General features: G+C 34.5%; 1 protein-coding gene across 4 annotated transcripts; it reads left to right on the top strand.

Moving 5' to 3' along the window:
• The first annotated feature begins 98 nt into the window (after positions 1–98).
• LOC128184258 (sestrin-1-like) lies at positions 99–27,351 on the top strand. Of its 4 annotated transcripts, XM_052853681.1 has the most exons (11): positions 99–239; positions 2,169–2,481; positions 12,939–13,013; positions 20,734–20,763; positions 22,701–22,871; positions 23,073–23,255; positions 23,366–23,569; positions 23,724–23,856; positions 23,975–24,212; positions 24,350–24,575; positions 25,110–27,351. In XM_052853681.1, the coding sequence occupies exons 2-11, from the start codon at positions 2,182–2,184 to the stop codon at positions 25,194–25,196; spliced, it is 1,647 nt and encodes a 548-aa protein (XP_052709641.1). In that variant the 5' UTR covers positions 99–239; positions 2,169–2,181; the 3' UTR covers positions 25,197–27,351. The 4 variants fall into 4 exon arrangements, with proteins under 4 accessions (XP_052709641.1, XP_052709642.1, XP_052709644.1 ...); XM_052853682.1 differs by lacking the exons at positions 99–239; positions 2,169–2,481; positions 12,939–13,013 and adding an exon at positions 19,432–19,957; XM_052853684.1 differs by lacking the exons at positions 99–239; positions 2,169–2,481; positions 12,939–13,013 and adding an exon at positions 19,998–20,388.
• Positions 27,352–27,752: the final 401 nt, after the last annotated feature.

Here is a 27,752-nt window from a genome sequence, read left to right as displayed (position 1 = left end):
AAACTTTCCGTGATTGTGATCAGCCACGCGTGTACTGGAAAACTTGACTTGCTAAAAATAAATTACTCTCAATATTTGATCTGATTGGTCCAAAAGAAGGGTAACTCCTCCTTCCTCAATGCCAAGGTCATTTTTATGGAGTAGTGGAGAGACCGACAGTCATCTCGCTGTTCGAATCAAGTCATATTTTCAATGTTCTGAACACAAAAAAATCTTCAAAACGGACCAGAGATTGCCAGGTAAGATTTTAACAAAGGCCTCTCTTTCAATTTTGCGGGAAAACGTGTGAAAGGTTTACATACGGAAATGGCTGAAAAACCGTTAGGCATCGCACATGATTAGGCTATAAAGGTGTACCTTTAGCTTCAAATCAGCTGATATCTTGACAAGCTATAAAAAGATAGCATGCAATACACCCCACTGAAGTGTACCTGTCAACAAGACCATGTCAGTCACTTATATTTGTGCCGGGTATCGGAAGTTGCCAACGTGATGTTGAACATGTGTCGTGTTTGGCACGAACTTCCAACGTTAAGACTGGAATGTTGCATCATCGTGGTGGCGAACGCAGAATCATGGTTGAATTTAAACTGCCTGTGTCAGCAAAAATACCGCTCTCTTGTAGATAAGTTAATTGAAATAACTTTTCATTCAAGATAGTGTTAATATTGTAGACATATAGGCATATTGGCATTCGAATTTTCTCGAAATGAATTTGGATCCGTACTCATTATTAGGCCTATTGTATATTCTCTTCTGTCTTGACTGGGGCATAGCCTTCATGATTGCTATGCCTAGCCACTTCTCAAAAAGAAAGTATGTAATTAAAGACATGCTGGTGTGACTTCTATAAACTGTACACCTGAACATATTATTGGTGTTAATTAACAAGGCTTTCTAAATGTCATCTGTATTGGGTGCCATGGGTACATGTCCAACATTTATATATTTACATACATGTATTAAACAATTGTACATGTATGTGAATCTATGATGAAGATAATTCATTAATTTGAATTTGGAATTTGAAGCAAATATGAAAATGATTGTACATAGGGCCGGTGTGTGTATGTGTGTGTGTGTGTGGGGGGGGGGGGGGGGGGTGACCACAGACTGAACCATGCAAATATCTCCTTTCCCTAAATTATATCAAATCAATATAAAAAAGAATTAATTATGAAAAATAAAGTCATTGTGTTCTGAATGCAAGCTTATCTTTTGTGAATTAGAAATAGGACCATGTGTAACAGGTGTTAAATTATTCATCAAGTTTCTTCATGTAACATGTAGCAAGAAATGATTGATTCTTTATTAATGTGATGTATGATAAGCCTAGATAATGGAAGACTATGAAAATATGCAATAAGGTCAGATGCAACCTATCTTCTTTTATTTTCTATTTTTGCCTGTGAGAATTTCCACTAAGTAATTCCATAATTATATTTTCATGTTATATGATACTTTTTTTTAATCTATTTTATTGACATTTATATCGTATGTCTTTTTATGATGTAGTATACGAACTTTTCCTCTCTTTTACTTCAGGCAGATGTATTTTTTACCCATATTTAGCATACTCTATTGAATAGAAAGCACAGATCAGAAATGTTAGTTAACTATTCTTATTGATTGTGAAATATATGATCTAGCTGTCACCATATGATCCTGATGAAATTCATTTATATGTGGATCACAGAAGTTATTTTTGGGCTTAACTGTAAAATGATAGGGTGGTATAGAGGTTATAACTTGGAGATTTGAAGGATAACTTTCTTTAATTTTTTTACCTTGTAACAAATACATTCAACCATAAAATTACAACATTAAAGCCAGATGTATTGGAAAGGAACAAATAATTTCTGCAATTTGGAGAAATGTTAATTAAACGTACTAGAGGATTAATCATCCTATAAGTTAACAGATGATGTATCTATGTCGTAGTAGTTTTACCCAGGTCACTATTGCGATGTTTTGAATTGATTTTTCATAGAAATAGCCATTATCTTGGCAAAACAGAGGAAATTAATCGCTGATGTTCTAAAATCCAATTTTCTTCAGTTACCAATATTTGTAATAAAAATGAGTACTAAGGAATAGAGGTTTTTAAAGGTTAATCTAATTATATAAAAAACAAAGACTTAGTATAAAAAATACCACTTTATATTCAGGATTGGATCAGTAATGGCAACCACTCTGAACCAGAATGGAGTTCGAGATGAAGATTCGCTGCGATTCTTCCACGTTCTCTCTAGTAGAGACCCCAATACCAGGAAGCACAGCTTTGACATGATAAGAATGACGTTAGATGCATGGGCAAACGGTTACGGCAGCCCGAAGGACCAAATCCTCGTAGGAAACGGGAACCCCCTTCCCATCAACCCCTTGGTGGAGGAGCATTTGCCTGACATTCTCCGTCTGTCCACCAACTGTCCTTTTGAGGATGTGAGAGAATGGTGTTCAAACCTTTTAGCAGATATACAGGTAAGTTTTTGTGTTGACTTGATTGTCTTACATGGTTTTTCGTTTCGTGGGCATTTGTCCAAATCTTACAAGGAAACGTGTCATTTGGCTCGCATTTCATTTTCCTCATAACCTTGTTGAATTGACTCTATCTTAAGAAGGATACAAGTATTATTTTTCAAAGTTTCAGCAAAAACATTCATGCAAAAGATAAAAACAAGGAAAGATACTAAAGGTAATTGATAACACTAATATTTAATATACGCATCAGATTCATAGAAAACACATCCAACCTTTGTATGGCTGAGTGCAGTAAGGTCAATGAAGGAACAAAGTATTTTTTACTATCTTGATTAATTGGCAATAGATGACTTTTAAGCACTAGATGCTAGCTACTGTCACTGGATGATAACACTTACATTCATATGATGACACATCGTTTTACTATTCCAGTGTTTGATTTAGTGAGGTATCTTTTATTGTCAATATTTGCACTGCATTATTTAGTTATGAAGGACTAGATAGGTTTCAAAAATAATGTTTAAAGATCCTTATAACACAAAAAATAGAAAGTTTGAAAAAAAATGAATAGATCTTTATAACTCAAATTGTTCAACCTAGCTTCCTTGTCAGAATCAGATTCTCTAAACAATCCCTGTGTCTCTCCTGTTAGGATAGGACATGCTCTCTCTCTCTCTCTCTCTCTCTCTCTCATCTCATGGATTTTTAAAAAATATCGATTGACTTTTCAAGTCCAAGATTATATTGACTGTTAAGCTATATAAATGAAACAGTTCAGAGTCCATGGTTTCAATTACTTAGAATTGATTTCAAATTTTTATGAATTACATTGTACATCATGTATTAGAAACAGGTGCACTTATTTTCTACATTTGCTGTTCAATAGTCCAATAGATCCAATTTTTTGTTTCATCTTGCTACAAGATCTGTTCCATAAGCATGATAAGTTATGTTATGACATATAACAAATTTAAGATTGGTAAGAGAAAAATGTACTTCTCAGCCAGAACAGAGAATAGCTGAATGAATTGAGATCAAAGAGGAGACAAGACTAAATTGTTTGTGAAGATTTCTGACCAATCCTTTAAAATAACAACAAGAAAAATTTAAATCAGCTGTGTACCCAGCAGTCTAAAAGTTACGCAGGTCAATTGTGTTGGTACGTCAGACTGGATTATAGTTGTCCGGGGATTGCATCAGAAAGTCAAACCTAATTATGTAAATGTTTTGTAATTAATCTTTAAAGGTTTTGATCCCTAGCTGTTTAATCTCATAAGCCAAATGCAAGGTGTGTCCTGTAAACTCCTGTTCTGGTTGAATTAAAAAAAATATACTGAATATAAGAGAAACATGAAAGTGAAAATTCTACCGTTTAAAGAGCATGTGATGGAGTCTCAATTAAAAGCAGATAAAAATGGTGTTTTGCACAATGCAAGAAATGCATGAAGGTGTCAGATTCTATATTTGCTACTTAGTTTCAAGGACTACTCTAGTCAATCCCTATTTGTTATAGTCTCATCGTCATTTGCAACCAGGATGAATTTTTCTCATGAATTAGGCTTCTGTATAACAACTAACCCACATTTTTCCTGAATAAAGAAACGTAGATTGTCAGCAAGCTAGCTGGGCAGTGTGATTTGAGGATACTGCGATACATGACGGAGAATTTAAGTACATAATATTTGTGGTCAGTTTAGTCGGTTAAGTGTATTGCACTCATTCATATTCAATACTGTTCAGTATTTAAGACTTTTCCACAGCAAATTGATATATATAATACATATCATATATCCGCTTTTTTGTGTGTCACAAAATTTGAATAAACATGAAAAATATTGCAATTTTAATTTGTGTCAGTCATTCTTAGCGATTTTAAAACTTTTTTATAGAAAATAATACGAGGATATGATTTCTGCATATTCAATATTTTGTGATTTTAAAAAGAGATAGTGGAAAAAGCGAAAAATAGATAATCATGAAAAATAACAGATATATGGTTATTCATTCCGATAAAATGGCGATGGATTCTTAAAACAGAAACCTTTTCGTCACATCAACTTAATTGCTTCCTTGGCTTTTAGTGTTAGATATTTTAAAAATGATACAGTGGACTTTTAGGAAGTTGAAATCCTTTTGCAAGAATCAATTGAAACATTTTTAGGATTTTTCTGTAAATGTTCTATAAACCATAGGATATGATGTAAGGCTTCAGAAAGAAAAATAAATGGATACCAAGAGACTGAAAGAAAAATAAATGGATACCAAGAGACTTTTTATGTTCTGTATTATCTAGATTAGATTTATAAGAATCACTTATGAAGTAGGTTATTAGCTTTGAGGCCAAACTCTTGAGGGAATGACAGAATATTTTTATTAATAAAAGCACCCTATGGATCAATATAAATGGTTTCATAACATTTAGGACCGTTTGCTTAAATTACATATTTAAAATTCATTGAGCTGCCAGGAGCGGGTGTGAATTATGTTTGAATGGTAATCAACTTGTGAACAGTAACACTGGCCATCTTCAATATCAGGGTCCTTCTACATGATCTATGTTCAAATATTAATGGAGGATCTCCCACACATTTTCTCAATGGGTCGAGAGGAGAGAGAAAAAAAAACTGCTGCAGTTAACTATTTGTTACATATTTTCATTGATTTTTCTGCTAACCGAAGTCTTGAATGAACTTTTTTTAAAGGAGAGAAAATAAATGTAACACTATTAGCTGAAGTGTTTGAATGGACGCCTTTTTGCTGAAAACTAAATATTGACATTCCATTTTGGTACTGCAGAATCTATACTTTTTATAGACCCAAAGCTTGATATTAGCTAGATTAATCCAGTTCTGGGTGGATATATAAAGCATAGCTGTGACTTTGTATAAATATAGTAGAATATCAGAGTTAAAAATCATGAGTTTGTGGTTTTACAAAAAGATCAACATGGAAACCTTCTACATGTACATGTATTTGTAATAATATTATAGAACTATATATCAAATTACTGGCATAGTAAATTCTTTGTCATATAAATTATATCAGTTTATATAGCTAAGAATTTTGTTGAAAGGGTGGAAGATGCACAAGAACATCAGATTAAGATTATCATAACTATAAACTTTTCAAAATATCTCAATTTTCTTAAAAATGAAAAAGCATATGTACAATGGATCAAACCACAGTCAATTTATAGTCGACTTTTACTGTCACAAAGTATTGTATATACAGGGTTATTTTTGCCCTGTGTAATTTTCGCCCCTCTACACTTGGAAACAATTTCATCCCATTTTGAATTCACCCATACAGCTGTGATTTAGGACATTGAAATTCACTTGCTGACAAGGCGAGGGGGGGTGAAAATAAAACAAGGGCAAATATGTCCCTCTAGATGAAAGGGGTTAAAAATAAAACGAGGGCGAATATGTCCCTCTAAAAAGTAGATGTACTGTAGTAAATGGCTATCTGTACATGGTTATGACTCCATGCCCATTTCAAATGTCAAGAAATGCATTGGAATTTTAATGTCCTTATTTTCTGTATACTGCTGGCAAGTTTCCTGTACTTGAATCAGTTCATATATAAGAAAACATATCTTTCTTCAATATCAAGGATTTGTCTGTATGTCTGTCTGTTCTCATAAATTTCCGTGGAATTTTTCTATCTTTAACCCTGCATAGTTTAATTATACATTTCGTCATCAATCTGGTTTAGATTATGAATTATTTCATTCATTTTACGATAAAAGCTTTACTTAACTTTTGATTTGAGGACACGAAGATGAATCTTTGAATGATGTTGACAGATTGAGGAGGAAGTATTTATAACAATTTTGATTTGAAAAAAAAATTTAGGTATAAAGGGGATCTGTTTGGGAGTTAAAGCTATAATTGGTTGGTTAACCTACATTATCTTCTCTTGATAGTTAACACACAATTTATAGTCGTTAACATTTTACGCTCTGATTCAACCAGGTCACAGAGAGATTTATACAGAGATCCATAGGCCAGAGGAGGTTTTTTGGGGAGATTGTTTTCAAAAAAGATATATGCAAATCTGTTGAACAGTGGTGTTTTTAGAAGTATATTTCAAGTAGTATGTTATTTTAGAAATTTCTTCCTTGTGTTGTAACTATTCAAATAATTGTTATTTTTTTAGAATACCATTTTGATGGCTATTAACTTAAATTGTTAGTATGCCAGTTACATACATGTATACAGCTGTTGAAATGATGATTGAAGTTTAAGTTTAATAATGTTATTTTTCATACATGCCCAGGTACCATTATTGTAATACACAAAAATCACAGAAGTAAAGAAAATGCCGGTAGTAAGAGTTAAAAATATCCTCATAGATGGGTTGGCCTCACAAAACTTCCAGATATACATTCATACTGCGGCAATCTCACCTGTTTATTCTCATAAGTTTTTTTCAATTTGACCTGTAAACTGGTGAAGCCATTTCTTTTTAGATTATAAAAAAAAGCTTGGCGTTCTGCATTGAATAAATATGTTTAATATAATTAATGATCTCAGATCTTTTAAGTGTCTAAAACATGCAACAATAAACACACCCCAAACAAAGATATATTGTACATGTATCAATTTATCCATCATCCAAAAACCCAAAGAGCTTGCAATGGTATATAAAGATTTTCTTTGTCATCCATTTCAAAAAGATATTGCTTAAATTTTTTTTCAATTGTTGACTGGGTTTTTTTTTTTTACTGCTTTGATACTCTTTTGTAATAAATTACCTAAAACCTTAACAATTACCAGATTAATTTCAATTAAATGCTCTGCTGTGTTAAAGGTTTGTTAAATCCTCTGTACTCTGTGGTACATGGTACCCTTGCAGCTGTGTTACGCAGTGCAGTGGGTGCAATATCTGTGATGTTATCACCGCTCACACTTTAATATAGACAAGACTAAATCTCAATGTCAACTTATCTAAGTATCTCCTGTTATCAGGGGATGAGGAAATAAGGAGGAATGTTGGCAGTTTTAATGGGTGAAGAAGACCCAAGAAACTCAGTAGTAGAGTTTATAGGCAAATCTCCTTAGCTCTGATGGAGAATAGTATGCGAGCCTAGCCTAAGGTCTGCCATGGAATTATTACAATATCAGGAGAGGTACATTTTGTATATTACTTGGTGTCTGCAGGAGTCGTGAGCAAGGTTAATAAGAGGCTGCCGAAACGGAGAACCCTTGGATTACAAATCAAGTGTTTTGAGATGTATCGGAGAGGGCTCCAGAAAAAAATGCACTGCAAAATTTTCTGATGTTCAAGAACAGGCATTCAATTAGTTATGGTAAAAAATGCAAAGGGTATTATAAAGTACGGGTGACAACTTCTGTCCACCTGTACCTTATATTTATAAACAGTCAGTGGGGTTGGCTCCTGGGAGATTGTTATAATCATATTTAAAGCTGAATGACCATTCTTGGATCAGTGGTAATTCCTTATTTTATGAATGAATGGGTGAATTAGTCTTGTACACAGGTTTTATGAACTTTTTTTTTGCCTAAGAGGATCAATTCCTGACCAAGTGGTCTAGTTCACATTCTTGACCCCACATAATAGATTCGTTATAGAATTTTACACAAGCATAGACAGTGTGTTTTTAAAGTTTTAAGTTTTTGATTACAAGTATATACAGAATTAAAGAAGATAAGATTTAATAGTTTTAGTAGATAAAATTGAACAGATATTGAAAATGGTGGTGGTTTACTTGACAGATATAACCAACAATTTTCAGTTGCAAGTACTGTTTTTAACCGGGTTTTCCAACGGAAAAATCCAGTTATTAAAATGGTGAAAATGGCGGGCGGGCGGGCGGATGGGCGGGCAGGCGGCTGCCAAAAGGGTACCCTCATTGTACGGATAACTCCTCCTACAGTTTTCAAGATAGGAAGTTGTTCTTTTGCAGATCAATTGTACATATATCAGAGGTGTGCATATTGCTAGGATTTTGATTTCTGATAATTTATCGAAAAAATACCAGCTTTTGAACTTAGTCATTTTTTCGCAAAATATTGCATATAGGGTACCCTCATTGTACGGATAAATTCTCCTACAGTTCTCAAGATAGGAAGTTGTTCTTTTGCAGATCAATTGTACATATATCAGAGGTGTGCATATTGCTAGGATTTTGATTTCCGATAATTTATCGAAATAATACCAGCTTTTGAACTTAGTCATTTTTTGGCAAAATGTTCCATATAGGGTACCCTCATTGTACGGATAACTCCTCCTACAGTTCTCAAGATAAGAAGTTGTTATTTTGCAGATTAATTGTACATATATCAGAGGTGTGCATATTGCTAGGATTTTGAATTCTGATAATTTATCGAAAAAATACCAGCTTATGAACTTAGTCATTTTTTCGCAAAATATTGCATATAGGGTACCCTCAGTGTACGGATAACTCCTCCTACAGTTCTCAAGATAGGAAGTTGTTCTTTTGCAGATCAATTGAACATATATCAGAGGTGAGCCTATTGCTAGAATTTTGATTACCGATTATTTATGAAAAAAATATCAGCTTTTGAACTTAGTCATTTTTTGGCAAAATATTGCATATAGGGTACCCTCAGTGTACGGATAACTCCTCCTACAGTTCTCAAGATGAAAGTTGTTCTTTTGCAGATCAATTGTACATATATCAGAGGTGTGCATATTGCTAGGATTTTGATTTCCGATAATTTATGAAAAAAATACTAGCTTTTGAACTTAGTCATTTTTTGGCAAAATGTTGCATATACATGTAGGGTACTCCATTTCACTGGATAAGGGTCGACGTGGATTATGGATACAGTTTACATAAAAGAAAACCCGGTTTGCTGTCACATTGACAGCTTTTCACTTGTCTCTTACTGAAATACTAGTCCTTTGACATTTAATTTTGCACTACATGTACACTTGAAATGACAACGTTAATCCTATATCCCGTAGAAAAATAAACAATCGTGATTACAGAGTGTCAAAAGATGCCTATTCTTGCATCACTTTATTATGTCAAAACAATTGCCACAACAGTGACATGCACCTAACCTGCATGTAGAAAAATATTGAAAGGTTACCTAAAGGGGGTAAGGGGGGGGGGGGTCATCTCTTCCCCCCTTACTGGGTTAGTAGGGGGCACACCTGGTTCTAGAAAACATTATTGATTCAGCTTTAATGTTGACAGTCAAGAGTGCTAATGTTTTCACCAGCTAATGAACCCCGTAGAGTATAGGGGAGAATATTGATTAATTAATATAAACAATTTGGGGTTAGGTTTATTCTTGCATGCATATATATATAGATACATCAAGTTAATTGGATGTTTTTGCTTGTAAATTTGGCATAAGATTGGCAAAAGAATTACAACAAAACATTGGCCAGCACAATAACTATTCTGAAAGTAAATAATTTTCTTTTGAATGATTATATTATAAAACAAAAAATAAATTGGTACAGCATTAATTTATTTTTTTGTTAAACTGCTTTTTATTAGTAACATGCATATTCAAACTGTGAAGAATTGTTTATATATCAAGTTACTAGACTAATCTGACAAAATTTTTACCGTCATGATTAAAGTAGTCCGAGTATCGCACTGCGTCATAATACGGATTTTACAATATTGGTTCGACTTTTACAAAGCGTTTTAGATATCCGGTATTGATTTTGCTCTACATCGCTGTTGTAAACAATGGCAATAATAAGCAATTAGAACGGTAATACATGTATTCTATGAGAGATAGAAATGATAAATGTTGAGAAACTCGATTCTGTTAAAGTAAAATGAAAAACGAAGTGTCTGATTAACCAGGATCTCAGGTATGCTTATATCTTCTTTGTTTAGATGCCCCCCCCCCCCCCCCCGAAATTTTCTTTTTCTTTTACCAAAACCGGTTTAAATTTATAGACAGAAGCTATTTCGAATTTATTCAATCGTCAATTAATTAATGTTTAAATGATAACTAACATTGTTGACAGATCTAGGCAGAAAACTGTAGCAAAATGTGATTTTTATGGATTTTTTCGTCAGGGTCTACTTGGTTTAGAGCTTATAGCGTGAAAAGTAATCCGTCAACATATAATTTATTTTACCAAATCTTTTTTCTAAGATGTCGATCTATAGAATAAACACCATGAATTTAAGTTTGAGTCCATAAAATAGTAAAAAAATTACCAAACGCAATACTAGCATTGCATTTTTTGTATTCTATTTTGATACATCAGGTCCATAAAGCGTACTTACTTACAAACATTTGCGCAAAATTATTGATGAGATATGGCTTAAATAAATATTTATACTCTATTTTGTATGTTCAGTTCTAATTTTCCCAAAATTGGTAATTATTTTTAGGAAAAACGGACGTCTGACAAATTTCGTAATTGTCAATTATTTTCGCAAGGGGGTACACCCGTCTGAGAGGTGATAACAAACAAACTAGCATGTAAACATGCATATTTTCTTTTGTATATGTATTGCTAAAATGTATATCTATCATTTAAAGCTAAGCTTTTAATGATTGAGCCCATTTAGTGCCGAGTATAGGACTACCTTAAAAGCTCAATTTATCAATTTTTTAAGGGTTTATCAACAGCATGTTGCATATCTTGAATAAACTTTACAAGGTCTGTACAAAAATAGAAAATGTTTTTATCAAGTATTGACTTCATTCATCTTTAAATAGAAACCCAAGGTATGTAAATTGCTATGAATAACATTGATATTATTATTGTATACTTGAGGCACATTAGATGAATGTTTCCATCAACAGTATGAAAAAATAACAAATATTTTGTTAAGGGGGTTATAAAATGGACAATCATCTACCAGAGAGAGAGAAAAAAACAGAGAGAGTTTGATTTATGTGCTGTAAAAAAAAATTTCAGAGAATCCACTTGTAAATTGTCTAAAATTTACCAACAAATTCTAGTTTAAATAAAATTGAAGGTAGGAATAAAGGGGTTTAAAGGTCTTCTTTTTTTGTAAAAACTGGGACACTTTGACCCGGTTAATGACTGTCACCGCTTGTTTTATACCATTATCCTTTCAGGGCCCTACTTAAAAATTGTAAAGAAGTGGCTCACCCTATGCAGGTCACCTCTATGTACCGCCACTTTTTTGCTCGAAGCAAAATGTAAATGTCAATGTAAAAAGATGTAATTCGCATCAATACATCAAGATTTGGTGGGGCCTGTTGTGACCTCCCAAGAAGCCAACGAATCAGCTGATCCAGACACCTTGTCGCAGTCCATATGAACGCAATCGTAGATTTTTGCTTTTGTAATCTATTTTTCTTTATGTATACCTATAATTGTAAAGGAGACACACTTACTCATAGCGCCAGAGTCCATCGCAACATCGTAGATATCGGCTTTTGTATATTTTTTTGTTTGAATGTCTATATTTTTGTAGAAAACTCCATAAGGTCTCTGTGTGTTGCAGTATATAACCTTGATGAGCGCAATTTTGTAGATTTTTTTTTTGAGTCTGTGTATTTTTTTCCATGTGTACAAATATTTCCTACACAAATATAGGTCCTTTATTTGTGTAGGAAACTTGTGGTGCCCTCATACAATTTTTACAATGAGAAAAATCATTTATTTACCATAAATTCCTTACAATAATCCACATCTTGACATTAATACCAAAAGTTGCCAACACTAGCATCTCTGGTTTAGAAAAATAAGAGGTTTTTTTTTTGCAAAGTTTAAACACTCTGTCTCATATATATACACAATGAACATTCCAAATTTTAAATGTAGCATATTTTTTTTGCTAGTTCAGAGTTGCTCTAATTTAATGAGCATTGTTCCGACCATAAAATACATAAATACACTTGATTTCAAATATGATAAATTGATCCCTTCCAGTGGTTTCATAAAACTAGTCATCCTTATGAGATTTGTCATCGTAAGTTACACAGGTAAACTCTAAGGTAGATGTCAGCTGGGATTAGATCAGCTGGTCCCCAACAAAAATCAAAAATCAGCTGATTTCACTCTTGGCTGAATCACACTCCAAAAATAGCTCTCTCTCTCTCTCTCTCTCTCTCTTTCTCTCTCTCTCTCTTATCAATTATCCATTTCAATTATCACCACCTGTTATATAACATTCCTATAATGTAGCTATACATTACCATCACATTTGATATTCAGATGTGAACTTATCTATCCAACTACAGTCTGTCCCACACCAGAGTCTCTTGGTTCATGCTTTAGAGATTCTATATTTAATAATGTCAGTGTCATCAACTTAGCTGATAATGCAATGGTAATCATGTCAAAATTATGCTTACACATGTATATTGATATAGATAATAGATTTGATTAATATTATTTATCATGCTCTGTCACAGAGTGAATTATTAAATCATCATCATCATCATCTAACTGAAATATCTAATATTATCTGAATAACGAATGAGTATTGTATTTTAATTTCTGTATTTCTGTAGGAGAATTGCAGTGGTATCAAAATACCAAGAAAGGCACATGGAAAAGGACCAAGTAAATATATTCCAGAGTCAGAGGTACGTTCAATATTTTCTAGTCTTGTAACTAATTAAATATAGTAAAAGAAAGAGATCATAAAAAGAGAAACATCTTCCACCACTAAAGGCAACAAACTAAGAGCACAGCATCATGAAATGAAAGGGGGAGTATAAAATATTTCCATAACTCCTGTTCAAATCACAAGGTTAAACAGAACAGGTATTCTATAGTTTGTTTGTATTGGTCATTATCTTAATATAATGTACATGTGCACTATTTGACATGAGGCAGAGATTTTTATTGAAATAGGCCTAATACCTACTTTGGAATGTGACTTATTTTTGTAACACACAATAAAGAGGAAAACTGATGTAGAACCCATGCAGGCTCCTTTGATCTTTCTTGGCCAAAATTATGGAAAACCTTTTGGAAAGCTCTAGGATATGTCAAAGCATATACCGGTATCTCTTTTTTCTGAATGTCCTTTCAAAGCCAAGCCATTTGATGGAAGCTGTCAGTACCACTACTAGAAAGTGACCATTCTTAAAATCAGTCATTTTGTCAGACAGAAATTGTTGTTTTTTCAGCTATTTGACATAATATGTTGTTTACAACATGGCAGTGCATCTGTGTTAACAGACATCCTTTGACATTTTCTTGCCCTATACTTGTAGCAATTGTATGTTTGCAAGTATTTTATTCTGATATTCTAGCAATTTCTGGAGTAGGCTGTCGAAAAATGAGGAGCACAGCTGTAGATTTTGTAGATGGTTTCCTGATAAAGTTGTCTGTGGAGATGTAATTATTACCGTTGCTCAGACATGACAATGTTTGTTGTTCTAATGTTAGGGTGCAACGTGCAGAAATCATTGTTTGGACATGCTTGTTTAAAGAGATCGGAGAAAATGCAAATAAAAAAGCAGTGATGGGGTTGTTAATTACCTATTAAAGGAAAATTAAGATAGGTATAAAGGTAATGCCTTTGAATATTGAATAATACTCTAGTCTGGTTCGATTGTTTTCTGACAGTTATTCAGGAATCTATTGAACGTATTGAGTCTATTGAATCTCTTTTTGCCAAAAGTACATATTGCCAAGACAGATTTAATGGGGTATAGAAATAGCGCCTGTTGTCAAACGAGGTCACATATTTATTTTGGCCATTGTAATATAATGCACGACTCAGTGACTTGGAAAATTAGGGTATTGTGTGATGGGTCTCAATATAGGTTTTGTATGTCAAGTTTTGAATTTATTAAACAATCGTGCCAAAAAAGTACTAGTAAATGAGAACAAAATTATCTGCTTACGAAAGAAAAAATGTATTTTTATTTTGCTGTGTCAGCAAGTTACACAGTTACATGCAACTTTTTACAGTGCTGACATTTAATGCTTTGTAAATTATTCTTCCAAAGGCGCTTTAGTGTTTTTTCTCCAGTTTTTTTCTCCGTTTTTTTTTTTTTGCACAAAGAGGGGGAGTAATAAATGACAAGATGCCATCGGAGCCTCCATTCGAGCATGCCCGATGGATGGGAGATCCCGGAAGATTTGTCTTTTAGACTGTCCTTGACCAGAGGTTGACTCCTGGCTCCTCTTTGTTTAGGGCCTGCTTAGTCCTTGGACCAGGTACGGACAGGAACACAGCTAATGGCCAAGAGCCTCTCTATCACACAGGGATCTTAATGGCTCGGAAGGTGAACCCAAGGCTTAGGGCCAACTCCATTTATATCGTTTGACGAAATAATTTAAGAGTTTCGTGGGTTCATAACTTTTGTAATTGCAGGAAAGTTCCTTTTTTTTATGGTGTAAATTGGAAAGTGGTGTTTTGTACGTGAAAACATCTTCATGATTAGTTCAGCCATTTCAGAATGTCAGCTCACCGTCCGACAAGATTGCTATGAAGTGACCTTTGATAATATTATGAATGTCTCCTGACAGCTTCAATAAAATCACTTTGTTTTCCAACAAAATGCACTAAAGCAGAAAGATTTGAACAGCTTTGCTTTTTCCATAAAACCTTTGTTTATGATAACACTTGAGAAGATTACTCAGCAAAAAAAACAAATAACCAGTGATATCTAAGACCATTATTCTCATTCAATAGATTTGTACAAGGTGATGTTCTCTCTGATTCTCACTATTTTCCTTAAGCATGTAATTTTTTGCTTAATCAGCAGGTTATAGTCCTGTTAATTACCAGCAATATAGATTGGACACTAGGCTTTATAATCAGCCCACACAGTCCCTCATTATCTGTTGATGTCCTTGTCTCTCTATGTGTCTATATTAGGAACACTGCAGTAATTATACTTTTGTTATTCCGAGTTTTAATGAAAGGTCATACATGCATCCCCAGCAGAAACTAAACGACAGTGATAGGTCTTGTACAAAGTACATAAGCTTTTTTATAAGATTTTATAACGCTGACAGATGCACGTGTTCGGCAGGTTTTAATAGTAAAGGGAAGGTGAGGTATCTTGCATAATGCTGCACTTCTGTTAACGAGCAAACCTGTGAACATCAAGGTACAAGCTCACCTTTCAGGTGTAAATTCTGTACTTGTTACCCCAGCTAGGCAATTTGTGGGATGTCCAGCTCTTGAGTGAGTTATGGGGGCGATTTGTGGGATGTACCGGTTTGGTGGTTTGTGGTTTATGAGAGCTGATGTCATTTTCCACTACATCGGTCAGTCAAGCGTGCTAATTTAGGTTAACCTCCATGACTGACCAATGTAGCACATGTACTAGTCATGTTGTTGACCGAGAAAAAAGTCTGTAAAGTTGTGTGTGGATTTGGATGAGGTTTGCAAAAGGTACCAGGGTACTGAAACTTTCATTGGAAAATGAAATAAGTTGGCCTATAGCTTGATGGGAGTGTCTGCTTTAGCAGTCCCACTTTATCATCTTTATTAAGGAATCCTGGCCCTCCAGTCTATTTTGCTTCTTACACGTAGATTTCTTTCAACTGCTTCCTTTCATTTGCATCATGGTCAAAATGTGTCTATAAATAAACCGTATAAATTAGCAGGTCTATTCAGTCGAAAAAACCTCAGGGCACGAGATGAAAATTTTAAATTTAGCCTTGTATTTATAAATGTGAAAAATCCATGCGATCTTACACGCTTGAGATCTTTTATGATATTTCCCGGATCGCGACTTTGTCTTAACACACATATATATAAGCGTCTGAGCATTATATTTTATGCATGTTTAAACTTTTCTTCATAATGCTTGCTAGTTAAATACACTTTCTTAAATACAGGTATTGATGTTGCAAAATTCAGAATGCATGTACATTTACCAAGTTATGGAACTTTTCTCTCTTTCGAAAAGTTTGTAAAGAGATATAATTCTTCTCCTTTGTGGACCTTATATCAGGTTCCTGTGGCTGGCCCATTGGGAACTTGGTAGGATTCCAATTCCCCTGGATGTGGTATATTTATTATCTAACACTGCCAACGACCAGACTGATTTGATGTTCCATGAAAATCAATAGCTGTGATGTTTATTCCCATCACCCTTAATTTCTGTAATTCCATTACACATGTTATATTGGATGGAAATTGTGGCGCAAAATTAGACTGGGTCTTAAATATGGATTGTATCAGTAAATTGTACATCCCTCTTAGGTATTTCATCAAACTACATAATGGCAGGATTTCCTATCTGTACAGTTATTTGTACATTAGCGACTGGAACTTGGTGGAGAGAAAGAGACATTAATGTTATTGAAGAGAGACTTGATGGTGTAAAGCATTGGTCTATATAAACTAATGCCAATAGCTATGATTCTTTTCATGCATTAGGGCATTATGCTGTTTTAAAAGATGTAATAGTTAATCTGGCAAGGGGAGGCAATTGTAATCAGAAACAGCACAGCAGGGGAGACAACTCATAATAGTGTCAAGGAAAGATTATGTTCTAAATATAGGGGTCTGAAGATTTACTGTTATAATGGTAGTGATTAACTGTAAGAAATAACGGGAGGCACAGGAAAATATGTAGACACATTTCCTTTCATGGAAATTTTTCTGTAAAATCAGATACATGTGCAAGTATATTTTATTTGGGCTGATCTAATTCTGTTACTTGAAATAACAGCTAGAGGACATGGTAACATTGTCATAATGTTAACGTGTAAATGTATCTCCTTTCATGGAATTTTACTGTTTTATCAGTCCCATATGTTGTATTAATCAATCTTTTAAAAACTAGACTTGTAAAACTGCTTCCCGACAATATGTTATAGAGGTGTAATTTTAAATACCGGTAGATTTTTTATTCATGACCTTTTTTTGGGGGGGGGGGGATACTTTGTATTTTTTTCCCATAAGAATCCCTCTTGAATGTCACAATACAATGTATTCATTGTATTTAAAATGTTCACGGAATACCTTAAATATGTATGATCTCCATGTATTTATTGGTATTGAATTCTACGTAATCAAAGTTCCAAATATACACACAACATTCTAAAAAAAGGTGTTACTGATGATAAACATGTGCAAGGCTCTATTGTTGTTTGGGGGCATGATTTGGTCACCTTCCAGGAGTTTGTTTTTGTGAATGGGATCTGTGCATCATCTGAGGAAGGAAATTATGGGAACAAGAGGATGCTGTTGACGCACAATATAAACAAAGCAGGCGCATGCATGTGCAAGCTCCTGCATCATTCCCAACATCCGTGTACTGCCACCGATATTTCTGGAGGAAAATAATCAGTCACGGCCAAGCTATATTTTGCAAAGGTGCCATCCAAGACGTAAAGAGCAAATGCCAGAAATATGAAGCTCACGGCAGCATTTCGCAACAACAATGGAAAGGACAATATTATGCTTACTGGACAACAATTTCTCCCATTATAAAGGTTTTTGACTGTCATCTGTCATCTAATAAAAAAGATATTCAGCTTCCCGAATGCTGTCGTTTGCATGGGTAATTCGTAAAAATTTAGCTAGCGTAGGGGAAAATTAGTGGGACATTTACAAGGTCAGTAGCCTTGGATACTCAAGCTGACTGTACCCACAGAAACAACAAACAAAGACCCAGGGAATTCGGACAGCATTACATTATGGATGAAATGACAGCCCAAAAAAGGGCTTTGTTGCTTGATTTGAAAACAGACATACTGTGCTGTAGGTACAGATGAATGATTATTTTTTGCTAGATCTTAATTTTGGCAGGGTTGTTATTTTAGATGGGGAGAAATAATTGTAATTAATCGTATATGCTGCATCACAGCTGATTGTGTGGGGAATTTGGTCAAGGTTTAGTGACAGGAGCATTGGGGCAATGGACTTTGGGTTACCGGTACTTTGGTGTGAACGGACAAAGGTGATTGTCTCAGTATTTTTATAACCCCTACCACACACTTGATCAGACTTCTGTCCTACACACAGCTTTTTCTTCCTCAGGTAGCCACCTCTGGAGAGAACAGATTCTCAATTTTATCAAAAGATTTCATGATTGAGGCGTACAATCATGGGAATAGTGTTGGCTCTGATGGCTGTATTATAGCAGAAATTTTATTGTCATATAGACTAAGTCCCCGAAGTACAACTGATTGATGATGTATCGTGTTGCCGATATATAAGCTGATATTTTATTAATTAAACACTAAGCAGTGACCCTTTTTCACTAAGAGATTAATTTTTGTGGCTGAAACTTCAATTATTTTTGTACAAGATTATGGTTTTTAGAAAAACTGATAACAACTGTCTTCGACATATGTGGTGCAATTTTAAAAAAAAGCATCAATAGGAATTCATTTTACAAAATTTTCAGGTTTGATACTTTAAATTACTGGGTCACAATACTATGGCCCGCAGCAGGTTGTGTTTTCTATTCTGAATCGAGATTTTTTGCTCAGGTTTTGTTTTATTAGATTATATAGAAAAACTTTACTTTATTCAATAGGGTAGTGTATTAGCTTGTCACATTAGAATGGTAGCAGCTTTGTCAAAATGACTAGTGTGTCTTTTCAGTCTATCCTCTGAGCTTATAAACAGTGGTTTCTGTACGGCGGGGAATATTTGTTGTTTGAAATATTAGATCAAGTGGTGTTGCTATCTTGATGTAATTCATCTCTAATTGCCAAAATGCCGTCTAATTTTAATGTGAAGGTCGAATTTGACAAAACACACCTTCTTTTTGACCAATCAGAAAACGTTATTCGGCCAAGCCCCCCAAGAGAAGAAAAACATATTTTTTTTAATCATATACGTCTCAAAATAAATTCTTGACATAGCGTCAGTCTTTATTTATTTAAGATTCTAATACATATACAATATTCCTAACGTAATGATATATGTACCTTTTAAATTTTTAATTTAATAGGTTATAAGACATCCCCTAGGCCCTTCGACAGTTATTCCATAACAATACAGTAACCTGATAACGTTAGCTATGCATTTATATAGTTATTTTTAATGTAATTTATTTTGATTATCTTTGGTACTTACTATGTTATAGAATTAAAATAGTCATGATAATGTTTAATTAAGAATCAGACCAATGTGACCGAAACATAGCACATTTCCCCATCAGTGGAATTTTTTCCTATCTCCGTAAGACGTTTGCAACACCGTTTTTGATTGGACGAACTTTATGCCAAGGGGTCACTTGCATAAATTAGCATAATAAGGGCTATCGCATGTTACCTGACGTTTCATACTTATTTATGTATTCACCGAAGTAGTGCGAGACAGCGTAGAACGGATAATATGAGAGAAAAATCAAATTAAATTGCAAACTATCGACAACTGAATTAATTAAAGGACAGTTTCTCATTATTATTATATATTGAATCAATGTGGAATTATACAAATCTGCAATCGTTGGATCTTAACAGAAACTGTGTTTTAGAATCACCACTCGAAACGGAATCGCTAAAGGAAACATGTGTGTATAAGAAATGTGTTAAAAAAGCGCCTGACCCTCAAACAGGATTGCATCGAAACCTAAATCATAATGACAACGAAAAGGTACATATAGCTATTTGATTATTTTTTTTCTCTTAAAACTCCAAGGCCCAGGGTGCGAGAATTTTGATTTATATTTACGATATCGACTGAAGGTTTAATGATTAAGAGTGCATAAGCGGTTATACTATTATTTAAAGTGTGTAAAAACAATTAATATCATAGTTTTTAATGCATTGATTCATCACGTTTTCCCGAATCCATTTAAACCGAGATCAGCATATTTTGTTTACTCTTGAGAAGTTCCCTAATTATTCATATGACCTCGTTCTGGTTCATTTGCTTTGCTCAGCTGTTCTTTTGAGTTTGGAAAAAGACAGACGACATCTGAAAACATTTCATAGCTATATTTGAATATATCGAATTGATTTTGCATATGTATTATGGTACGCTTGGAATTCGTTGCTTCGGGGAGTTATAAAGTCTATAATGGAGTAAGTTTTCAGTGAAAATTATGTGTCTTTTTAACGAGAACCGTGAAGTGTATAATGCTCCTTTGTTTCGGTTTGTCAATCGGTCTGACCATCTGTCGAAAATTTTCGATGAATTTTGAAAATTCAAATTTAGTGTTGGTATTTATTATTTACAATTGAATTGCCAAATAGCATATTATATTTTCTAATCCAGATAGGTCTAACATTAAAGATTAGCAAATGTGGATGTTGCCAGTTTTTTTCCTTTATTTTAATAAGCTGTTAATCCTGCTATAATCGGATGTTCAGTTTTAACAGGAATTTTCTCTTTGTAAATTTTCACTGATTATTTATTTTAATCCCCAGATTGTCCCAGTTTCTACATCCGAAGATCAGGTATGTATTTAATTTATTGTTTTTCAAAAATATTAATGCACTGTTCCATCTTCATTGCATTTGCAAAATAAATTACACACATTTGATTCTCGTGATGCATTCAACATTCATTGAATTATTCAGCATAGTTTTAAACATTGTCTCCCAAAATGCTTTGGATGTTATGTAGATAGTACATGTAAGGTTGGAATTTGAGATTCAACTTATACACGACCTGGAGTTTTTGTAACATAATATAAAAACATTATTCTACAGTTACATGCTAATATTCTAAAAGAGTAAATCCTCAAGATTACCCTACTAAATAAGCCTTAAATACTCAGGTCAGCAAATAATCAAGTTTTTAAAATATTACTCCATTCAGGATATGCCCCATTCAATTTAAAATGCCTATAGCTTATACAGGCCTACTGTAGTGTAAAGAAACATGCTGATGCAATCCCACTCCCAGCTATAGTGTGATGATGCAACCCTCTGTTCTGCTATATGTAGCTATGCTGAGCTTTCAGGAGGCATTTCTTGCCAGACAATCTAGAGATGAGGATAGGTGTAGGAATATCATTTGATAAAAAAATCCAAGTGAAAATGGAGAGTGAACTCGATGATCCCAGTAGCGACGGTTTATCACTGTTGGAATGTCTGAGGGACATGCTTTCAGAGGTATGATAAATTTGACCGACAAAAATGACCGATAACACCTGTTGGCTACCTTAGTTTGTCCCAGGTATTTTTGATGACTAAATCTTCAATAAATTGGTCAAGCTAGACTATTACTAAATGCAAGAGATAAATATATTATCTCTCTGAAATACATGGATTTTAATATGAGTATTTTATTTCAGAAAATCTGGGGGTTTTCAGTTTTCTGAAAATTTTCAAAATTGATACTAAATTTTTTTTTTTTAAATATACAAATATTACTAAACCCATAAACTGTACTGGGATTGAATACTTTATTGGAGGGGGGGGGGGGGAGCTTCTTTTTTTTAACATAACCAAGAGAATTTTGGAATGTAATTTTTTGCCTTTGAAACTTGATCTAATGCAAACTGCTGTTCTTGCAAAAGCTTAACAAGCTTTTGTGCTCTATTATTTGGCTGGAAGGCAGCTATGTATTACATCACAAAGATAAAATATTTTTACAATCTCTGCCTGGAAGACCATAAAGTCTGACCAGTGGTTATTGTCAGGGTTGGGTAACTGACCACCTCTGCCCTAGCCCTGTCTGGAGTTGAACAAATAAAAGCCTAATATAAAATAGCAAAATAAAAACCTAGCTGTAACTCACCAGGAAACTTTACAAGGTGTCAATGTTTTTTTGAGATTAATGATACTGAGATGGGATCATCAAGAATTCATTTTCTTTAAATTAACCACAAAATGATATTCAGAGCACTTCATCTCACATGTATTTTGTTGACCTATTGTACATGTTTTACCGGAGTTTTACCTGTAAATTCCCCCAGAATCTGGACAGGTAACATTTGAAATGACATATAGAGGATTAAAGCTGGCACTTAATCCTGACTGGATTACTCAATGGTGCATTTTAATGATAATCAGGCAGTGAAAGGATTATCTTTTCAAATTTGACCAGAAATAACCAGTGAAAACTGTACTACCAGTAATTAGGCAATTTGAGTATGTTTTTAAACATGTAAAAACTTGCTTGGATTACATAAGGTTTATTTTCACCTGTAGTGTGGTTTGCTTTTTGTCTGAAACTTAGATCATTTTTTTTTTATCTTGTAAACAAAATCATTATTAGACAGGTTGTCTGTAAATACTTGAAGACAATGGGAGCTGGAATTAATTTGCATAATTATCATGCATGTGTACCATAGGCTTAAATTAATTTGGCACTTCACTGGCCATTCTGATTTATTTCACTTGGAATGGAATATATAATATTCAAGGAACATTTCGTTGTCTTACAGACGCAGATGTTGTTTGTGGACGCATTCCTCCAGAATAACCGGCTAGACCATGTCACCCAGCTCATGGGGTACCACCCCAACTACTTGGAAATGTTCCTGAGGACCCAGCAGTACCTTCTGAGGGGGGACGGGCCCCTCCCCTTCCACTACAGACACTACATTGCCATTATGGTAAGCCACACATGAATTCTGATTTTCTTCTGAAAATCACACATTATGTAACAATGGAGGAAAAAAGGATGACTCAGAAAATTTTCCATTCAAGAAAAATGATGTTTTATATACGAATAGCAGTGTAAACATTGATTTTTTCTTTCTCTCTCTGGGAGCCTTGACAAGTTGATTGCAGTGTTTTATGATTGGTTCTTGCAGGCTGCCAGTCGGCATCAGTGTGCGTATCTCATCCACCTTCACGAGCAGGAGTTTATCCTTCAAGGAGGGGACCAAGACTGGCTCAAAGGACCAGCCTTCATCCCTACAAAACTCAGAAAGCTCCACGAAGTCAACAAAATCCTGGCACATCGACCGTGGCTGTTTAATAAATCACACATTGAGGTAGAATCAATGCTCCATGTTTTCATTTCATGATAAAAATTTATGTGTAAACCCTACAAACCTGAACTTTATAAGACAGATGCGTTTATTGTGCGATTTTGATATTTCAGGGATTGCGTAAAGAGGCCTGGTCAGTGTCTGAGCTCGTACAAGCCATCGTTATCATGGCCCACTTCCATGCTCTCTCTTCCTTCGTCTTTGGCTGTGGCATTAAGAATGAGCCAGACCATCACGGGGGATTCACGTACAGACCTCACTCCCCGACCGAAAACTCCAACGACTCGGACTATACCAGTGACAGCTCTTCCGATAGCGTATGTAATCTCGCTACAATTTCAGTAAAAGAAAGTCGAAGGGAGAAAATCTCATGAAATATAGTTGTTTAGAGTTACGATAAATTGAGAGTGAAATTTCTTTTGTGCAATTTTCAAGTGACATTTTATGAACATTCTTTTCCTGTATTTACAGAATTCTGAACCAGAGGTCGGAATTGAAATTTTGATGGAACGAATGAAAAAATTAAAAGAAAGCCAAGAGGAGGAGCCAACTGAAGAGGAGAGGAGGAAACGATTCGAGAAAGTGGAGTTCCAAAGTGCTGAATGTAAGTTTGAGCTTCAAAACTAAATAATTAACAACCCACCCACCTTAAATTTCCTGTAGGATTGGTGTAAGAATTAGCAAGCGTCAGAAAATATAACATTGTTCGCCTTAAATTTCAGTGACAAAGCCAGGGAAGAAACCATCCCCGAAAGCTGAGATTATTAAATACGTGCAGGATGAAGAATTCTGTTACATAGACTTTACGAAACGTGGCTGCACGGAGGAAGCACCTACATTTCGAGCAAATGAATATTCCTGGGATGACCATGGCTTTTCAATAGCCAATAGGCTTTATTCTGAAATTGGCAACCTGTTGGATGAGAAGTTCTCCATGGCCTATAACCTTACCTATTACACGTAAGTTATTACCTTAAAAACCAACTGAGGTGTTTTTGAATTGCTTGCAATGGTATCATTTGTGATTCTGACAATGCTAAGGTGTAATGTATTGACCAATGCATGTACTAATTTTTCAAACTTGTTTGTTTTGACAGGATGGGAGAGGTTATTGATGTGGATACGTCGGCCTTCAGGAGGGCGATCTGGTACTACATCCACTGTCTGTACGGAATCATGCATGACGACTACGACTATGGTCAGGTGAATCAACTGTTGGAGAGGAACCTGAAACAGTACATCAAAACCGTCACCTGTTATCCAGAGCGCTTAACCAAAAAGGACTACGACAATGTAATGAAAGAGTTCAAGCATTCAGAAAAGGTAAATTAGAGTTAGATCTTTAAGGTGTATCTTGATACGTCATCGAAGTAGTGTATTGGGGCATTAGTGCACTGGTTAAAGATCTTTTTAATACTTCATTACAAGGAGTGTACTAGGGCATTAGTGTAGGATTAGTGAAGACTTGGCCCAGATTCTACTTGTTTATGTTTTGCCCTGTAGGTCGCCTATTTTAACATTTTGATCAAAAGGGCAAGTTGTCATGGATGAATGATCTACTGAAGAGACCTACAAAACTTCTTTTTCACTTCTCAAAGAAAAAACTAGGCTAGGTTAGTGTACTGGGGAGTGTTGGATAATGAAAACATCATGGTGTAAAGAAATGTGATCAAGATGTTGTGTAGTTCTGTCGACATGGCAGTTTCTCTATAGATATTAAATGATGATTTATGCTTTAATATCATTCATGTTATTAACTCAGTACAACTTAAATCTATTAAAAAGGTATTAGTTTAATATGCTTTTCTTCTGCACATGTAGTTGTCTATTTATATCTGTATGTATTTGATTTTATAGGTGCATGTTAACCTCATGCTACTGGAGGCCCGGCTGCAGGGGGAGCTTCTCTATGCTTTGCGTGGCGTCATGCAGTACATGACATAGCGTCGCCACGCAAAGCACTTCCTGTGTGTACGAATCCTACTCACCGGTCTTCCATGACGTTAAATTGGAGTCTTTATACCTATAGTTCTCCGTGGTTCTCTGAGAGCCGCACAAAGTGGTGCACGACTAGAAGGCAGGGCGGTGCAAGCAAAGAAACAATACGTCAAAACAGAACAAATTTTAACCCTCTGTGAACTCTTGACTGTGATATTTTATCCCCTGTTACCCCATGAGCTGACGCGATGAGAAAGAAAGAGAGAAGTGTTGGAGAAAAAAATCAAGCTATGTACAAAGAGAATTGCCATGAGATTAGTTAGACAAGGCAACTTGCATGTTGTCCACTTGCAGCCTTGTTGTAGCGAACACAAAGCGGACAGGCTGACCCCTGGGGGCGGCCTGTCTGAACCCTGTATGGGCCTCAGTTTTATGGGGCAGTATCAAAGTCTTTCATTTGTACAGCATTCTGTGGTGCTGGAACTTATCTTATGATATGTACGCTTCTGTTTCTCCACTTGTCATAATGGTTTGATTTTTGTGAGTTTTTTTTTTTTCGTTAAAAAACCAAAGTATGTTGTGTTGATATAGATAGATATGTTGACTAACTTCTTCTTTTCCTGCATTCCACTCTGGTGACTTGCATGTGGATTTTTTTCCGAGAAAGAATGTTTGACATTATTTCTTTCTGTTGATATTTTTTATTTAAGAGAACATTTTTTTGGTGAATAGTGTAAAGCGTATCTTCTATTCCTATATTTTTTGACTGTATAAAGATATAAAAATTAAGAAATAGATTTATTTATTGAAAAGTTTATGTATTAAGTATTTGAAAACTATTTCTGTACATGCATATATTTCGATTGTATGTAACCTGTTGATGAACGGAAGATCTACATGTAAACCTTGTCACAGAGAACAAACTAGTCAATAGAACCTACACAAATAGATGGGCATTGTGAACTTATCTCTAGGACGTGAACAAATTATTCTGTTCAAACCCCACCCTCATCTTTATCATCCAACATATGATCAAATCCATTATTTTTATTTCAAATTTGCTGTTGAATGAAATTTGAATGAAGTTCAAATGCTTGTGCCAGTAACTTTTACCATTTTGGTAGAAATGCTCAAAAGCTACCAATTTTATTAAAACTCTTGGCCATTTTTTATTTTACTTGAATCAATATGTTTACCATGTTTCAGCATAAAAAAAAATTCCATAGATTTTAGTGCTAAAATTACTTTCTAGGTCAACCAAATCTGAAAGTTATTATAAAAACAACAAATCCAGATGTCATCTTTCAGATTGTTCTTATGAAAAATGATTAAGTGCTGTGAGGAATAAGATAAAAACAAGCCTGTGTGGTGAGTGACAGTCCCTGTATTATTGTTGAATTGATGAATGGCACTGTTTACTGTTACAATCACAAACCATGTTATTATTGTTCAGTCGAAGTTATAGTCAATTCAGTCTCTATGAGCAGTACTGTGCTTAGTACTTGCATGTTGTTGTCCAGCATTAGGTAGATTCTCAAAGCCATTTGTCCTTTGGTGAAAGAGGCGATTGAGATTTAGAAATCAATTCCAAGCATTGCTTATTTATGGGGAAGGAAAAGAGGGGGGGGGGGGGGGTGAGAAATTTTTTTACAAAAAAAATTAATGGGGAAAGATGTATTGTTTTTATGTTGTGTTTTTGTTAGATCTGAAAAAAAATTGTTGACTCTTCAAAATGTTTTTTTATATGTCACTGGCTATGTGCAATTCCAGAATTGTATGTGATGTGAATTGTAGACATTTTTTCACATTTTTGCCCTATTTCCATCCCTGGGTATTGAGAAATCCGGTGTTGTTGATTTTTTCCCACTATCTCTATGTCCTGTGCACAAAATAAAGTTTGAAAGAAATGCGAAGATCTCAAACATTTTGTACAGAGAGAAAACATTGAATCTAATAGATCAATGCTACTACTAATGCTTTTGTTTTGTAATTAACCAAATGAAATGGCCACCGTTGATTTGTGTAGAATGAAGGAGAAGTATTACAATTGTACCATATTTTGTTCTGTCATTGGAGAAGTTCATAGCAGAAGTGTTTTATTTATTGACTCATTTCTTACATTGTGATAAAAATGTTGCAAAATAAATTCAATGAAACTCAATTTCATCTGTTTTCTTGTTTATCCGTGGAATTTTTTTCTTAGAAAACAGTTGTGGAAATTAAGACTTTCACTTATCCGCTTAAAAAAAAAAAACCAACAAAATTCTGCAAAAAAAACTACCATGGAACATGTCAATAAAAAAAAATAAATGCAATTTATATGCGGTGCGTCTTTTATCTCCCATTGAACCACATCGCTGCCCCTGTTTTTTGTAAAGTTCTAAATGTTGTATTGAGTGTGATTTGCAAGGATGACAAAACAAGTTTAATTTGCAACAATAAGAAGGGCAGAAATTTTCTTCACTTTATAATGTGTTGAAGACGTTAAAAATTTAAATGGAACCAAATTTGTCCCGAATCGCGAGCACCTCTATGAAGGATTCCGCCGATTGCCGGGTTATG

This window comes from Crassostrea angulata, chromosome 5 (genome assembly GCF_025612915.1).
Source record: "Crassostrea angulata isolate pt1a10 chromosome 5, ASM2561291v2, whole genome shotgun sequence".
Taxonomy (NCBI): domain Eukaryota; kingdom Metazoa; phylum Mollusca; class Bivalvia; order Ostreida; family Ostreidae; genus Magallana; species Magallana angulata.
This window is presented reverse-complemented; position numbering and strand designations above follow the sequence as displayed.

Coding starts and splice junctions, on each gene's coding strand:
- LOC128184258 (XM_052853681.1), top strand. CDS start 2,182: ATGGCAACCACTCTGAACCAGAATGGAGTTCGAGATGAAGATTCGCTG. Junction 23,570..23,723: donor GTGACAGCTCTTCCGATAGC/GTATGTAATCTC, acceptor CTGTATTTACAG/AATTCTGAACCAGAGGTCGG. Junction 24,213..24,349: donor TATAACCTTACCTATTACAC/GTAAGTTATTAC, acceptor TTGTTTTGACAG/GATGGGAGAGGTTATTGATG.